At 42.2% G+C, this 18,281-nt stretch overlaps 1 protein-coding gene across 11 annotated transcripts in view; it reads right to left on the bottom strand.

The window, feature by feature from the left end:
* The window catches only part of EFCAB6 (EF-hand calcium binding domain 6), a 171,592-nt gene that overhangs the window by 94,365 nt on the left and 58,946 nt on the right, over positions 1–18,281 (bottom strand). For all 11 annotated transcript variants that reach the window (XM_039512058.1, XM_039512059.1, XM_039512061.1 and 8 more), the window contains 4 exons: positions 16,691–16,818; positions 14,796–14,944; positions 4,298–4,408; positions 3,927–4,047 (listed from right to left, as the gene is read on the bottom strand). In XM_039512058.1, coding sequence (XP_039367992.1) covers positions 3,927–4,047; positions 4,298–4,408; positions 14,796–14,944; positions 16,691–16,818 — 509 coding nt within the window. The remainder of the gene's footprint in view (positions 1–3,926; positions 4,048–4,297; positions 4,409–14,795; positions 14,945–16,690; positions 16,819–18,281) is intronic.

The following is an 18,281-nucleotide window of genomic DNA, read 5'->3' as shown; positions in this document are numbered from 1 at the left end:
GCATCTGATGAAGTGGGTTTTAGCCCACGAAAGCTTATGCCCAAGTAAATTTGTTAGTCTCTAAGGTGCCACAAGTATTCTTCATTGTTTTTGCTGATACAGACTAACATGGCTACCGCTCTGAAACATATATGTGTGTAATTTATACTGCAGAGCGGGAAAGAGCAATTTTTATGTAATTATATTTGAAAGGAATTGTGATATATTACCTATATAAAAATTTGTAATAAAAAATGCCTGCAGTACCTCTGAAGATATGCCCAGTGCTCATTTTGCTTGTGTCAACCAGACTGAAAGCTTTAATTTTTTCAGTCTATTATTTGCTCATCCAATCCAAAAATATAGACTGTACAATTTAAGAAGAGCAATCTGTAGCAAATCAAAGTAATAAAAAATTCCATCTGTCCACTAAAGGAACGATCACACAGCCCAGTGTATGGATCATATATATCATGACATTCCATCAAAAATGACAAGAATGCTTTTTTTAACATAGTTCAGTACATCATGAAAGCCATAGAACAGAATAGACTGACAGTTCTTTATTAAGAGTGCATTCATTCTAGAGCTAGACATAAAAAGCATGCCCAAATTCTTTAAAAAAAAATCAGATTAAAATATTGCTGCAGATAAAGTGAGTGATGCAATGGAATGATCCTGGTCAATCTCATAGGTCTGACATTATACATCTGTCAGATTATAGACCGCAAACAAGAAATGATTTACAAGTTCCACATTTCCTATTTATATTGTATAGCATGGGGCTGTGACAATGACTCTGTAGCTGAGGTTCTAATTTACTTTACATTATCATACTGATTTTAATCCCTTCCCTCACTTCACTAAAATGCAATAATTCTGCCTATAATTTCTCAGGTGTGGTCATGTGCCAAGGGATATTTATTTAGTTAAGTTTGTGAATAACTGGATAAGGCAGTTGAGACATTTGAGAAGTTGCATATTTGCATTTGTGAAATTTTCCTAACTTCTTTGAAACATTTTCCAGAATGGCTTGGTATAGAATTTGAGTCTACAAACATTTATGTGTATCTTTAATGTCAATTACAGTCAAAATCAATAGGACTTCTCATGTGTGTAATATTAAGCATGTGCATAAATCTTTGCAGGATCACAGTGTAATTTTGGAGCTACCTACAGTTCTTTTGAACCTATGACAACTTCAGGAGCACTCTGAGATGTTTATAAATTCCATAGGCTGTCTGGTTTCATGGGTGGCTAGAAAACACTTTAGCTTCTTTTCTTGGGCCTTGATGTCTTCATTTAGGAGACTTCTACACACAGCTTGCATTGCTTGCCCTGAGAAGCATCACATACTATCCTTTTTAAAAGGGTTTTACAAATAAAAGTAATGTTCATGAAAGATCCCAGACTGAATTTCTAAATTTATCCACACAACAGGAAATGCAGCAACATGGAACTCTGGAAGTCTGAGGTGGACATCTTAAGTTTTCACTTTAGCAATCCTTAAGCAACTGGGACACAACAGACAATCAATACTAAAAACTAACATACAATGTGGGAGATTAACAAAAACAGAACAGCAACATACTAAAATTGTTCTAACAATAGAAACGCACTACAATTTATGGAATTTAGTTGCACATAAGTTTACAAGATGAAAAAAGAATAACAAAATAAAATATAATTAATGCAACTGAAAGGTTAAAAACTATATAGAGTAAATGGAATAAGTGTACGGAGAGTTTCCAACCCCAAATATAAAAAAAAGAATGATACTTAAAAAAAAATCAAAAAAATCAAAACATTCCCACCTGTGGCTTTTCATGGGGGGAGGGCACAATTTAGCCTCATGTATGTAATATTCCCCTCCTATATATAGGATTTGGTTAATAAAGAAATGAAGTAGGGTAATATAATTAGTGCCAATCAAGATGGGTGTTTGGAAAAAATAGATCTTGTCAAGTGAACTTGATATCTTTTTTATGACATTTCGATTAAGAGACAAGAATGATACAAAACTGAATATGGCACACATTAAATGGATTAAAAAATGGCTAACTAACAGGTTTTAAAATGTAATTGTAAATGGGGAATCACTATCAAGGGTCTGTGTTTCCAGTAGGGTCCTGCAAGGAATTGGTTGTTGGCCCCAAGTTACATAATATTTTTATCAATGACCTAGAAGAAAACAAAATCATCCCTGATAAGTTTGTAGATGACACAAAAATTGGGGAGTGGTAAATTACTGATACAGAGAGATCTGAATCACTTGGTAAACTAAGCGCAAACAAACAATGTGTGTTTCAATACAGCCAAATGTAAAGTCCTGCATGTAGGAAGAAAAAATGCAGGCCATACATACAAGATCGGGCTTTGCCATGAGCCCTGTGTATGAGGCAGCATGTTGTTGTGTTGCCCCCAGGAGCAGTCTAGAAAGCAGATTGTGACTCATCCACAATCTGCCTCCTAGTTTCCTCCTTCTCTGGTGGGAACATGCCCTTGTATCTGGCATAGCATACAGTAACTCCTCACTTAACGTTGTAGTTATGTTCCTGAAAAATGCAACTTTAAGTGAAACAGTGTTAAATGAATCTAATTGTCCCATAAGATTTAATGTAAATGCGGGGGTTAGGTTCCAAGGAATTTTTGTGGGGGGCAGACAAGGCATTATACTGTATACTGTACAGTACTGTACTGTGGTTGGGAAGTGCCCCTGGCTTACCCCACACAGGCACAGCCCGCTGCAGGCAAGGATGCTAGGAAACATCTTTGCAGCAGCAGCGGCAACTTCCCCAGAGAACAGACTCAAATTTTGCCGGGAATGCTCCAGGCCCGCCTCTTCCTGTCCCCGCTCCACTCCAGGCCCGCCTCTTCCCGTCCCCGCTCCACCTCCTCTCCAGAGCACGCCACATCCCTCCCTCCCCCCCAAAGTCCTAAGTGCTGCCAAACAGCTGTTTGGCGGCGCTTATGACTTTCTGGGAGGGAGAGGGAGGAGCAGAGACACAGCGCTTTCCCACTCCTGCCCCTCCCTCCCAAAAAGTCCTAAGTGCAAAGTGCTGAGAGGGAGGGGGAGGAGCAGGGAGGCCCTGCATCTCCACTCTTTCCCCTCCCTTCCAGAAAGTCCTAAGTGCCGCCAAACAGCTGTTTAGCGGCGCTTATGATTTTCTGGGAGGGAGGGGGAGGAGTGGAGACGCGGTACTTCCCTGCTCCTCCTCCTCCCCCCCCCCGAAAGTCCTAAGCCCTGCCAAACAGCTTTTGGCGGTGGGGGAAGCGCTGGGAAGGAGGGGAGGAGGCAGAGAAGCGGAACTTGTGCAATGCTCCCTTGTAAAGTCGCTGCTCTTCCACAGAATCTTACAAGCAGGCAACCAAACGACGTTATAAGGGAGCATTGCACAACTTTAAACAAGCATGTTCCCTAATTGAGCAGGGACATAACATTGAAACAACGTTAAGTGGGACAACGTTAAATGAGGAATTTCTGTACCTCCTTTGGCACGCTTTCAAAGCTGCGCTGCCTGGCATATTGTGAGGATGGATTGTTAGGAGCTGAGGGAGAGGCAAAGTTAGATTTATGACAAGAGGGTAGCAAGAGGGAAGTGGCAGTTGGATCAGGGCTTGAGTCTTGGTGAAGCACATTTGCTCCAGCACTTGCTATGAGTGTAAGTGGCCGTGGTTTTTTTTATTAGGGTGGAAGACAGAAGGCAAGGGAAGGCAGCAACACCTGAAAGCAAGTAATTCATTGGAGGAAGGTATAGGATGTTTGGGAGAGGGTTAGGAAACCAGATGAAGGGAAAGACTCGCTTGGCAGGAGCGTTGGGATCTGAAAGGTTGCTGGGTACTTGTCAAAAAGGTAGCTTGAGAGGTTAAAAGCTCCATCAGTCTGTGAATGTGTTAAGTCATCCACAGAATCTCAGCATTATAAGAGTTAAAATAAGGTCTCTTACTGTATCAATCATGAGAAATGCCTGCTTCAGTGATGGATATGCATTTTGGATGTGTCTGCGCAGCTTTAGAAGGACACTGTTACTTGAGAAAGCTTCATCCATTCCTCTGATTGGGTTTACTCTACAATAGGAAAACATGGTTGACACAATGTTCTCATCTCTCATCCTCTTCCGAGTAGGGAGAAGATGTAAACTCATTAAGGCCAAAAGCTTGGTAGGACTCAAAAATATGCTTAGACATTTATATGGATAATAGGAATATCCCCAAAAGATTACTTGAAGTACATTAAATCAACAATTATTTCAGTAGATATAATTTTCCATCAAGTTCAAGTACACCTTGAACAAAAAAAATGTAATTTCCTACTTACCTGTGGTTTTTTCTTATAGGAAGTGTCTGTCCATTTTCATATGTCACAGGATCCTGAAATTTCTCTAAAAATTGATGCCAGGCAATTTTACCTGTGGCTTTAAATCCAAATCTGGTCAAACAAAGATGTAAGAACTGTTTTAAAAGACTTCCTTTTGTAAATACTGCTATAACTACATTTTCCAGAGAGAATTTTGGCTTGTGACAGAAATTTATGCAATCTAGTCTGAGTTTACATAGCCTAAAATTTTACAAAAAGTATGTAGCAAATTTCAACAATAAAACAAGTTGGGCCAAATACTCTTCTGAGTTCCATCAGTCTAACTGAAGAAACAACTAGACCTGATCAGAACTAGACTTGATCAGATGGTTCTGGTTTTATCCAAGCTGAAAACCCTTAAATTTAGAAGTGTTAGAATGCATTTATAAGGCATTAATGGCCAGAGTCTGTCAACTTCACTCATGTTGAGTAGTATTTTACTCTGTGAATAATCCCTTTGAAATCAACGAGGGCTTGATTTTGCTCCCCTTGAAGTCAGTGGCATAGCTTCCAGCTAACTTCAATGGTGCAGGATGAAGCCCTAAGTAAGTGTGGCAAAACACGTTACTAAATTAGATGGTGTCTTTTAAGCACCGTTACCAACTGCCTTACTTATTTCAACAAAGTTTTAAATATCTATTCCTGAAGCCTGTTAGAATGGTGTTATGCTGTGTTTAAATCATGACTACCAAGGTGAGGTTTAAACAACAACAAAATGTAATAAGCGGTTAACAAGACAACAAATGGTGGAAAGACTTTTGTGGAGCTCCCACAAAAAACTCCATCCTCAGAAGTTCATTACGTTTATCAAGCTCAGCCAATGAAATTCCAAGTTGGAAGAATTACACCATCAGAACAATCGTTCATTGCCTGATCAAAACCTGAGGGTAGAACAGTTTTCTTAAAGCTGACTTTTTTCAAAAGTAACCCACTTACAGGTGTGACATACACACCACAGTTCACTGGCTTGAGGGAAAGTTTATTAAAAAAACTGGGGGAAATAGCTTCATAATCATAATATTTGTCTGAAACAATAATCAGATATGAAATAACAGATTATCTTTAAAATTAAGACCCAGACAACTGGTATTTTCAACCTCTGACTGAGATCTTTCCCATGTCAAATTTCTGTGGTTCTATAAATCACTCAAAAGTACATGGTAGGGAACAATTCTGCATTGGAAACAAGCAAACAGATGGATCTTGGTCTGCATTATTGTTCCTGAGATCCTCACAGAGGCCCTTTCCATGTGTGTCCCCTTCTTCAGCTACCTCAACAGCACCTCAGAGGGCAACTGCCATGGTGCCAGGGAGCTGGGGAGAGCACTAGGGGCTAGAGCTGATACAGCAGCACAGGGCATCATCACAGATCCCTGAGGATCCACACAGTTTGACGGCAGGCTGCCTTTTCCACAGGATAGAGAATTTCCACTCCAATTAGATGATGTAGTAGAATCCTTGCAAAACAATCGTCACTGAGATTGTCTCCCACAAAGCCTCCTCCCATGGGTTTTATCATGGGTGGGGATGAGTAAGATCCAAGACATACTTAGCACCTGGAACTCCCACACACCTCAATGGGAACTGCACATGCTCAGCACTTCTCAGTACTGGGCTCTGCCTGACAACACGTGTCTTTTCCATCCTTAATTTTCATGGGTCAAATCCAGAAATCTTACATACGCAAAACACTCATTGAATTCACTGGGAGTAAAACCTGAGTCAAGATTTCAGGATTTTGTGATTCCAAAGCAATTCTATGACTAGTAGGAAATAGTTCTTATATAGCACTTTTCATCCATAGATCTCAAAGTGCTTTACAAAGAAGGTAAGAGGAAGTTAATCATCTTTGAGATGTGTTACCCTAAGGGTGCTCTATTGTAGGTCTATCTGCGCCCCTGCACCTCTAATTGGAGATTGTAGGTAGCAGTGTCCATTCAGCCATTTGAGCTCATCCACTATCATCTTAGAAAGGTCTTGAAAGAATCTAAAATCATCAGCTAGTGATAGAGGAGGGGGCATCATAGCCTCATCTAGTGATGACGAAGAAATGTTTGCTGGGGGCTAGCCTCCATTTTGAGCCTTTCCTCCTGTCCCTCAAAAGTTTTCTCCTCTGGTTCTGGGGTTCTGGACACTGAAGTTGTAGGAAAAAGATCTAGTGGACTCTCTATGAGAGACACTGGATGCTCGAGAAGCATGGGGTCTGTACATTGCCCAAGGATTCCAATATGGCCACTGGGGGTGCGGGGGGAATGCCTGGGTTGGGGGGTGCCCAGGGAGGACCATACCAGGATTGAAGGGTGGCATAAGAGAGTAGTTGGGGAAGTCCTGATATTGTGATGGTGGACCACAGTGAGAGGCCAGGGAAATAACATCATCCTGGTCACCGTCAGACTCCTCACTGGATAAGGGTGATGCTGACCGGGGTGCTGGTGGCAAGTGTTCCGGTGCCACTGGTGATTCTAGATGTTGAGACGTGCATGCTACTGGGGCCTCACTACTGAGTAGTGGGGATTCTAGAGAGTCCCTGCTGTTTCTGGGTACCATGCTTTGAAGCGCTGGTGCTGTTGGTACCAACGTGGCTGAGCATGCTGGGGAACCCCTCTGGCAGGCCAAGGACTCTGTTTGCGGGTTTGAAGCCCTTTTTTTCAAGTCTCTGCAGGGGGAATGTGCTGAGCTTTTTTGCAAGTCTATCCCTTTGGAGGCTGAAGGCTCCAGGGACAATATGTGTCCTTGAGAAGCTTCAGCACCAGAATCAGTTGGTGACCAAAGCACACCCTCCATCAGGAGAAGTTTTAACTTCAGCTCCCGGTTCATGCGAGATCTCACTATGGTGGCATAGTGGTGCCCAGGGGTGGCCATATCAAGATGGCGATGGTGGGGCCATCTGAAGGTATGCTTGGGGGCCCTGTTGATATCGGGAGCTTGGGAGGAGTACTGTGATGCCACATCCTCCAGTTTGCTATCCAAGCCCTCACTAGAGAGCAGGGGAGTGTGGTAAGGCAGCAGGGAAGACTCCCATGCAGGGCAAAGACTCAGTGAGGCGGTCCCAGTACCAAAAGGAGATGCCTCCAGTGCATCAGGTACATGGAGGTCTCTTGAGTGCCAGAATTCCAGCAGTACCAACCAATTCAGTGCCACTGGCAGTACCGGGGGGGAGGGGGGGGTGGGGATCTTGCCCGTACCGGTTGTTTTGGTGTTGGATGAGGTGTTGATGTTGGTACTGATGGAGCACTACATACCAGTAAGGCCTTCTGTGACGGAGCGATTCTGGCGGGACCCAACTGAGAGTGCCAAATCAGGACCAATTGCTCAAACAGGGCAGTTACAGCCCTAGGCTGGGGTTTTTCCACCTCTAAGGCAAACCAAACCAGCCAGACAAAAAGGACTTTGGTCTCACCCCACTGGCTTACCACAAGTCACACAAGCAATTTCCTTAGACACTCCAGTCTCCCAGTATCACCACCAGTGCACTCGTCCTGGGGATAAATGGTTATGAAAACCAACACCCCAATAAAAGAAAAAGGTTCTCTCAATCCCAAAGGACCAAGCCCCAGACCCAGGTCAATATACACATCAGATCTTACCCACAAATCACGCTGTTGCCAATCCTTTAGAATCTAAAATCTAAAGGTTTATTTACAAAGGGAAAAAGGTAGAGATGAGAGGTAGAATTGGTTAAATGCAATCAATTACATACAGTAATGGCAAAGTTCTTAGTTCAGGCTTGCAGCAGTGCTGGAGTAAACTGCAGGTTTAGATTAAGTCTCTGGAATACATCCCCCACCGGGATGGGTCCTCAGTCCCTGGTGTAGAGCTTCAGTTTGTGGCAAAGTCCCTCCAGAGGTCAGAAGCAGGATTGAAGACAAGATGGAGATGAGGCATTAGGCTTATATAGACTTTTCCAGGTGTAAGAATCCCTTTGTCTTCACTGTGGAATTTTACAGCAAAATGGAGCCTGGAGTCACATGAGCCAGTCCCTGCATACTTTGCTGAGTCACAAGGCGTGTCTGCCTTCTCTCCAAGGGTCAATTGTGTAGCCGATGGCCCTTTAATGGGCCATCAAACAGGCTAGGCAGAGCTAACACCAGCTTGTCTGGGAGGCTTCCCCCAGAAGCACAGCACAAACTTGAAATACTGACAGCATAGAGCCAACATTCATAACTTCAACTAAAAATGATACAGACATACAGACAGCATAATTATAACCAGCAACCCGGAACCTGGTCTTAGACACCTTATATGACCCCCTTTACTTAGGATTTGGTGCCACTACAGGACCTTGGTTGCAACCCATGTTCTATATGGTCCCCATTTATATCAATAACGTCACACCTTCTCAGCAGAGTGCTTCCTCCTGTCTTTGTCCCTCGGTGCCATTGACTTGGTGCCCATGCCCATTGGCTATGTAGACTTGTCAATGATACCTGGGCTGCGACTCTCTTGGTGCTAATGGTACCAAGGACACCATGCATGCCGGAGATCGTTAGCAGCTATCTTGGGGCTCACTGTGGGGCGTTCCCACTACCTTTTACGACGATTTACTATGAGAGGGGTCAGTAGCTTGTTTCTTCAACCCAGAGTCTTTGGATGTTGAGAGCTGTGGGGAAGACTTGGGTCTGCCAAGTGACTTGTGGCACGGATCCAGAGAGGGTTGGAGAGCTGCCTCCATGAAGATGACCTTCTGCCTGAGCTCTCTATCCTTACGGGACCTGGGCCGGAGTTGCTGGCAAAGACCACACTTCTGTTGAATGTGCCCTTCCCCGAGGCAGCGTGTGCACTGGAAGTGCTTGTCTGCAACGGGGATCACCTCTTTGCAAGAGAGGCACTTCTTGAAGCCTGGTGAAGTGGGCATAACCTGTTGGGGGAAGAGTCCCCCAAGGAGGGAAAAAAACAGGAAAAAAATAAAGTCTCTCTGTTTTTTTAGGGAGAAAAGATAAGAAAAGAGAAAAAAAACTACAACTCAAACTACAACTAAGTACTAGGAGGCTAACTATAGAAATGCAAAATGAAAGGTAATGGGCCTAACGAACTGTGAATAGCTGTCTCTAGCCAGGGGCAGCTGAGAAGAAACTGAGGTGGGTTAACCCCTGCACGTTGAATAGCTTTGTGGTGCAGCACAAGTAGAGACAGTGCATGTGCGGGCCTAAAGGACACTGATCCGATCAGCAGCGCAGGGATGCTAGCACAGCTACAGTGCATCACCCATAGGGACACGACTTGAAGAAGAAGAAGAAGTTTATCTTACAGATGGGAAACTGAAGCACAAAGCGGTAAAGTGACTTGCCCAAGGTCACCCAGCAGGCCAGTGACAGAGCTAGGAACAGAACCCAGGTCTCCAGAGTCTCAGTATAGTGTTCTATCCAGTGGGCCTTATATATTAAACTAATTTTGGACTTTGAGAAATTCATCTTCCATTATGTCCTCTTTTAAATACCTAGAATATAAACATTATAAAAAGGGGGACACTGTTTGATGAAGATTGTAATAGCATGAGTATTGGGTAAAACCAGATGATTTATTGTCTGTTAGTCATCCATTACAAAATGCCATATATTTAAGAGTGTTTAAGAATTTTTAAGCACCATTGCCTAGCATCTGGAATCTTTACAAAAATATTAAATCCTGGAAATCAGACACCAAGCTAACCAAAAAGGGTAGTTTAAAACTACAAACACTGTTGTCAGGACCAGGAAATATCTGCAACCAAATTGCCCTCACTCTTTCAAACAGATATTAAGTTCACTGAAAGCCTGACCAAGTAAGCATGGTTTCCATCATGACCTGAGTGAAGGCTGCCAAATTGAGGTCTGGCATCTCACCAGAGGAGTGAGTTGCATAAGAGAAGGCCCCACACTGGGAAAGTGCTCATTCTGGTCATGGAACGTTTGGTCTTTGGAACAGACAACAAGAGTATCCTTCACTCATACGTCTCCACCTGTCAAGGGACAAGTGTGGCAAAGACCCAAAATAAACATAGGACAAAAAAATATTATTCATGCAGGAAAATTAAAATGTGGTGGGATTCCTTTGTTCAGCATAAATAGCTCTTCCTGTAATCTTTGTTCTATTCATTTTTATTTCTGATGCAAAGGAGTTTCAAAAGTAAAAATGATGGGACACCGAATTTGTGTGAAATGTAGGGAATTTGGGACTAACACGAGTGATATCCTTTGAAATTAAGTAAATATGAATGGTGTGTCTACAATATATTTGATCTTGCTGTAAGGGCACATATTGTGAGAGATGAGTTCTTAGGTAACAGGGTCCTTTTATTGTTCAGGGGTGAAATTCTAGCCCCATTAAAGTCAATGACAAAAACACCATTGACATCAGTGGACCCAGGATTTCACTCCTGAGGTTTAAAACATGCAGATATCTAGAACAATCATAAAACACTGTCATGTGTTATCTATAAATAGTTCCCTGCCCCATCTAATGTGGGCAATTGTGATGGGGCATCCACCCCACACAAATCCTGAGCAGATTAAAAAGGGGCAATTAAATTTATATGCTTCACCTGGAGGAGAGCCAGGGACAGATAAAGTCTAACTGAAGATGAAGCTCAGCTAGGCAGGGACAAGCTGGACTTGTACAAAGCCAGGAAGTTGAGGTAATAATTGGAGATATACCAATCTCCTAGAACTGGAAGGGACCTTGAAAGGTCATCAAGTCCAGCCCCCTGCCTTCACTAGCAGGACCAATTTTTGCCCCAGATCCCCAAGTGGCCCCCTCAAAGATTAAACTCACAACCCTGGGTTTAGCAGGCCAATGCTCAAACCACTGAGCTATCCCTCTTGAGAGCGAGAGGCAGGTGAGGGATGAGCTCTGGGGTCACTGTCTAGAGAGAAAGGGAATTGGCCCGGGACCAGGAGAAGTTCTAGAAGGAAAGCAAGCCCTGGGATCCTGCCCTGAACTACAGAGTCAGGCAAGAAACCAAGTGTGGTGGAGTAGCCACTGGGAGGAAAGGAAGCTCAAGTTGGCAAATTCAGAAATGAGACAGGAGATAGAAAAGTGAGGTAGGAAGAAACCCAGGGAAATAGCAACAGGGTCTGAGATTGACTAGACCATGGTTGCTATGCATAGGGTCCCTCAGCTGGAACCTGGAGTAATGGGTGGGCCTAGGTTACTCTGCCAGCCACTGGGAAAGTGGCCCTGGATCTGGACTTAGACCAGAAAACTGCCTGGCAGGGCACATGGATAGCTTGTCTAGTGGGACTTTGACCCTCGGAAGGGGAAGCCTAAATAGTGACTTAGTCATCTGGCCAGGTCATGAAGAGGGAGCACCCCAAGTCCCAGAAAGAGAGAAAGCTCATGAAGTGAGAAACCAATAGAAAGGGAGACCAGACCAGGCAAGAGCTGATCCCCAGATCCAGTCACAAGTTGTCCCAGTAGTGAGTGAACCCTATTACAACAATATTTAAATATCATTTTAATCTTTACATCATACACCATTCTCTATTAGTTATTGTTATATTCATTATCAGCCTACATGAAGCCATATATACATTACTACAGCAACATAACTATGAGAAAGCTCTGTGGTTGTTTTCACACTGGTGCATCTTTTGAATTACCTTATCTGAGAAATATCACCTGAAAGATATGGTATATGTAGGTTGGAATATTTCTGTTTATAGCATAATTAAAGTGACACTATATTTTGTCAATGTCTAGAGAAAACTCCAATGGAAAAATGCATGTAGAAATCTTTCCATTATGTGCTTGTGTTTAAGAGCAAGATTTACTTTAAGATTTAATACTAGCGAGTGACATGAACTGAAGAAACTATAATAGCAATATTTTTTGACAAAGTAATAGTTGATCATTGTTATATCACATTGTGAATGACTAGAAGCAAATCAGATTTATCTGCTGAATGCACAAAGCAATATAGTTACTGCAGATGATACTCTCATACAGGATCTGCTGCTATAAAATGTATATCTGCGATGAGGCCTTTAAAGTTAACTAGTGCATACAAGAAAAAAATCCAATGGATTATTTTCAGGGATGATCTTACAGTATATTCCGGCGTATAAGACGACTTTCTATATTAAAAAACAACCCCCAAAAATCGTATAAACAGCGGGCGGCTGGGATTTAAAGGCTCTGGGCTCCCAGCCCAGAGCCCTCTGATTCCTGCAGCGGCTGGGATTTGGCAGCCCAGAGCCCTCTGACTCCCGCCACGGCTGGGATTTAAAGGCTCTGGGCTCCGCGCGCGCGGGCAGCCCAGAGCTCTGAGCCCAGAGCCCTCTGACTGCTGGGATTTAAAGGCTCTGGGCTCCCGCGGCTGGGATTTAAAGGCTCTGGGCTCCCCGCAGAGGCAGCCCAGAGCCCTCTGATCCCGCGCCTGGGATTTAAAAGGCTCTGGGCTCCTCTGACTCCCGGCCGGCTGGGATTTTGGGCTCCCCTCGGAAGGGGGGGTCATCTTATAGGGCGAATATAGGCCAAAACCTATATTTTAACTGTAAAATTAGGGGGTCGTCTTATACGCCCCGTCGCCTTATACGCCGGAAAATACGGTACTTTCACACAAATGAATTTAATTATATAAACTATGTTATGGAATCTTTAAATAGTAACACATGATCCGGTTCCTGCTTTGCTCACATTCTCAGTAAGAACTGACTTGTGTGCCTTGCACCACTATTTAAGACTCAAGCAATCTCTGTTTTTGTTAAAGAGCTAGTTAAAAAGTTAAGTTGTTCTCCCCTTCCTCTTTGATTTTCCATATGCTCTTAGCACTGCTGCCTGTGAATATAGGCTATCTTCTGACTAATTTCCTCTTGCGGGTTTTGGTCTCTGTGTATAAGTGTGGGTCCAAATTGAACCAAAATACTGAAGAATGTCCATATTCTGGCTTTAAATGGGAAACGTGGGTTTGGGGAGTTGGCTAGCTCCATTTGAACACAAATCAGGTCCAAAGAAATTAGAATTTAACCTAACTCAGGTCCCTGAGGGCAGGCTGAGTCCCAAAAATCCTTTTCTATCGATCTATATCATGCTTATCACCACAGTATCTGAATTCTGGCCATAATGCTGCAGTCTCTGGTTAACCTGAACTAGTACCTGGGTTTTAATCTAGGAGCTGGCCTGATTTGCCCTTCTCTCAGTCCAGTTCAGGTTCTAGTTTTGCAATGCCCTCCCGCCACCCAAATTCAGAAGAGTTTTGTCTTAATTTTATTTAAATTCAGTTGTCCAGAAGTGACATCACTACATCATCTAGCTCCCCAGTGTTCCTATAGTTAATCCTATAGTGATTACTGATGACCACTACAAAGTCAAAGTGGTTAGCATTAGTAAGTTCCATTGAAGGTATGCTGTACTTCATACTTTCATTTAACCCTTTAAACAGAAGTACATTTAAAAAGTGCAAGCTTGAAGCACACAAACATGGTAATAAAGTGGTAATACTGGTCGAGTTGCTCTTCCAGTAATTCACCCCATTCCTTGTTTCTGGGATAAAGTAAGTAGCACATTTTTTTACATTTAAAAGTAAGTTTCAAATGCCTTTTGCCAAGATGTAGCCCAGCCAAGATTAAAATCTTTTTCAGGAACCAGCAGCCACCAGCCTCTCAGTCAACACAGGTAACTGCCATTGGTGTCAAGGTACTATCATACTGCCCTCAATCCACAGTGGTTGTCCTAAATTTGACTAAAACCTATAAGTAAAATGTATGCTCTTCAGGGCAGAGACTGTCTTCAATTGTTTTCTTATATAATGCTGACCACATAGTTAATGTCTAACAATGAAATAATTAATAAAAGTAATAATAATAATTAGTAATAATTATCTGAACCTAAAAGGCATTTTGGAAAAAAACAAATATTGAAATTTGAGTATTAGGTTCTGAACATGCCCAGGATTAAACTTGAGTTATTTTTCAGCTCTGATTATTTTTATACAGTAAATTCCTCTTAAAGTACCAGTATTTACCTGAATGAAAGTGAGTACCCTTCCCACTAGGAAACTACATATAAAATGACAAACAAATAGAAGTAAGGCAATTCTGAGTGAAGGCTGTCACTCTATTGTGCCTGCCTACCTTACTGCTGCAAACATGGTTTGTTCTCTGGTGCAGTGGCTCTCAAACTTTTGTACTGGTGACCCCTTACACACAGCAAGCCTCTGAGTGCGACCCCCCTTATAAATTAAAAACTCTTTTTTATATATTTAACACCATTATAAATGCTGGAGGCAAAGCGGGGCTTGGGTGGAGGCTGACAGCTCATGACCCCCTCATGTAATAACCTCGCAACTTCCTGAGGGGTCCCAACCCCCAGTTTGAGTACCCCTGATCTAGCTAGTTCTATCAGATTTTACATACCGTTCCATACACGCTGCAACACAGGCACAAATGAGGCAAATTAACAAAGGAAGTCACAAAAAGCAATAATCAAGTTATGAGGTTGCAATGCTAAAAAATGTCTCTAAAGAAAACAATATGACTCTTACCTACTCATTAGCTCTTGAAAAGTTCCATTTGGTAATGGAAATATAAAGCCATTTATGACTGACTTTAAGTAATCCAAAGACACAAATCCACTCTGACTGACATCAAATGCTCTGAAGGCTTTTTCAATGTCCTGATAGGCTGAGTGCAGCTGAAATGAATACAATTTACAGTGTTTTGTTCAGAAAAATCAAGCTCATGAAGTTTTTAAAACAATAATGTATTTTTTACAAGACCTTTTCAAATGTTCTTCTCTGTAAACTGATCAAATAGGTTACCATGGCAAGCGCTGACTGTCAGATGTTTAATTAATAGGCTCACTACAAAACAGTATTTCCCAATCACAGAGACTCAGGTGACAAGGCAGACAAGTTTCTCACAGAAAGATAGCACATATACTAACTCTACCTCAAAATTCAGGGCTAAAAATATTGGTGGATCTGCCTGCTTGATACATCTGTCTTAATATACTTTTAAAGACATCCCTAGTGTAACTCAGTACCAAGCTCCTCTTTATTAAAATGGATCATAATGAATGCTAGAAAAAATGTTATAAGAAACAGAATGGTTAATATATCTGTTACATAAACATATTGCACATTTCTTTGGTTATTCTTTTAGTTCATGGGCTGTTGCAAAGAAACTAGGGGAGTGTGGTTGTGCTTATGGGACTTACTGCAAATTTCAGTAAGGATAACAAAACAGCAGGAAGATTGGTTTTATTCACCAAAAGTTCAGTCAGTACTGTTTGTTGAATAGAACAAACATTCCTTGGGCTTTCCATCACTCTTTTTGGTGCTTTACCCTACCTTTATCTAACCTGTTTACTGCTAAATGAAAACTGCAGACATCACAGGGCAGAGATAATGTATGGAGAGACCTCAGGAAGTCCAAAATAAATATCATGGGCTGATAGGGTTTACAGGGTGATGAGATGTACCCAGTCACCAACCCAGGCATCAATCTGTGTGGCTCAGGAGGACCTACCCTGACTTCAGAATCAAGAACTAAAGCAGAAAGAAGGTCAGGTGATGTCTCTGCAGCCTTAGTGCCTTTTGGCCTCCAGCCTGCTAGAACTCTCCAATCACTTCAAGGCTGAAGAATTAGTTATAGGCTTGTATAGCTGGATTTGTACTAAAACACTAACTCTGGTCCATAGTCCCGTCCCCTTACTTTCACTATAGGCTTCTGAGAGTGGAGAGAGGTTCTTGAGGTTAAAGGACAGAACTGACTCTCAGGAGATTTGGATTATATTCCTCTATCCACAAAATAGGTGGAACATATGTATGGAAGTGGCAGTGCAAGATCCCCCATGTTGTCCCTCTACCATGCTCTGGAAGTATCCCCTCAAGGCATAAGGAGTTAATTCCTTCTCCATGCCCATTTGACCCTTAACCTCTGTGTTCAAACTTCCAGCCTGGATGCCATTTATGAGCTTCACACATATTGAACTAGGGACTGCACTTAGTCCACTAGCTTATTTCATGTAGGTCATGAAATAATTGCCAAATGATGACAACTTTTAATCATTACTGAGCTGGGTTGGGATTCAGGCAAGTGATCTAGCAGTGAGAAGTGATAGATTCACGTATGATTTGCCTGACCCATCCAGTTTCAATATTTTTATTTTGTTTTCGTCTAGAAAAGTGGTGCTTTCCTAGGTATTTATATACATTTTTTAAAGCTATGAACCTGGCAAACAAGATATGAACCTTTAGAAAGTGCCATGAAAAACAAAACTGCCATTTCAATTAAGGGCTTTTTAAAAAAAACAACACAATTATTATTAAGTTGTATGTTGAACACCAAAACTTTCTGTATAATCTCCTTTCTGTGTAACGCCTGGCTCAACCCCTCCATATTTCAGAGTATTCAGACACATTAAGGACTCTCTTACCTTTTTCCTAAAAGCCATCTCAATGTCATCTAGTGTGCATTCTATCAAACTACCCTCAGCTGGTGAAGTCTGTAGTGACAGCTTATTCTGTTTTGGCATCTTGTCCTGTGTCTCCTCCCAGTTCAGTGCTGGTAAGGAAAACTTCATTTTAGCAAAGTCACTGCTATTGGCATCTTCAAAGAAATAAAAGTAACTGGATTTCTTTTTGAAGACCATTTCTTGTTAAATCATTAGAGAAGTCTTCATGTAAAATATTAAGATAAGCTCAAAATACGACTGATTTATATTTCTCAGACTGGATTTCTAGGGAAGAATAATAGGCACAAAGCTAGCATTTATAATAGTGCTTTTTATCTTCACTTTTCTTTAGGAGAATTAATTCATGTAGCTTACAATCTTAACAAATACTCTTATTTGCATGTAATATCACAGAGTATTCTGATAGTTTTATCTCTTTACCAATATTGTTACAGAGCAATTAGGCCCTTGAAAACACATTTTCAGCATATGGATGACAACCCACCCACAGATCTCGGACAGCAAACATGCCTGCTAACTTTGAAAGACACTGGTTTCTCTTGACTGCTCCCTTTGTTTCTTTCACATATCCCTACATTTGTGCTCTTTCATACTGCCCACAGCCCTTGAAAGAGCCTTTAGTTAATATATGCCAAGTGCTCTCCCCATCAAAAAATTCTCCTGTGAAGCATTCGAGCTAGAACAATCACCATCCCACTTTGTGCTTTCTCTGAACTGTATTGTGTGCTATATTATCCACACTGTACTTTTAGAATGTAAATTCTTCAAGGCAAGAGCTCTGCTATATGTCTGGCATATTTTCATCATTGTATAGTACCAAGTGTGATCACTGTGCTAGACATGGCCCAGATTCTGACACCCCTTCTCACACTGAGTAGCATCTTACTCCTGGAGTACTCCATTTCAATAGGACATGAAGTAAGGTGCTATTCAACATGAGCAAAAGTATCAGAATCTGGCCATAAATAAAAGTGACAACTGTTAATACTTGTGTAATGCTTTTCATCAGTAGGCCTAGTCAACTCACAAAGTCGCACCTGATTAACCAAGGGCATGTTTTTAAATCGATTTAATTAAACTGGTGCAAATATCTATGTGGGCCTGTAGTGGGGCGGACTGCCCCATTTCCTGTGAGTGTAGGCTGTGGCAGGCCAGGGCTCCTGCACAGGCAAGGAGCCAATTAAAGAAGGGCTTATTGGTAGCCAATCAGGGCCCAGATTGGAGGGAGCCAATCAGGGCCAGGCTCAGCCCTATAAGAAGGCTGCCCAGAGTAGAGAGCAGTCAGTCTGTCCCTGGCCTTTGAGAGGTGAAGGTCAGTCTCCAAGGGTGGAGACTAGCACTGCGGACAGCACAGTGCTGGCCAGGCTCCGGGAGGGTAGGGAGCGCGAGCCCGTAGCCTGCCAGGCTGCAGGCCCTGAAGGGAAGGGCCTAGTGGGTGCAATATCAGTTTTTCTTGTGAGGTAGGTGATATAAACCAGTTTTGAACCACAAGGCTTAACTAAATTTTTTTAAAACCTTTTAAAAGTGGCTTAGCTAAATCAGTTTTTACATC

The sequence above is a fragment of the Mauremys reevesii genome, linkage group 1 (assembly GCF_016161935.1).
Source record: "Mauremys reevesii isolate NIE-2019 linkage group 1, ASM1616193v1, whole genome shotgun sequence".
Lineage (NCBI taxonomy): Eukaryota > Metazoa > Chordata > Testudines > Geoemydidae > Mauremys > Mauremys reevesii.
Note: the sequence above shows the minus strand (reverse complement) of the source record. Positions and strands in the feature narration are given on the sequence as shown.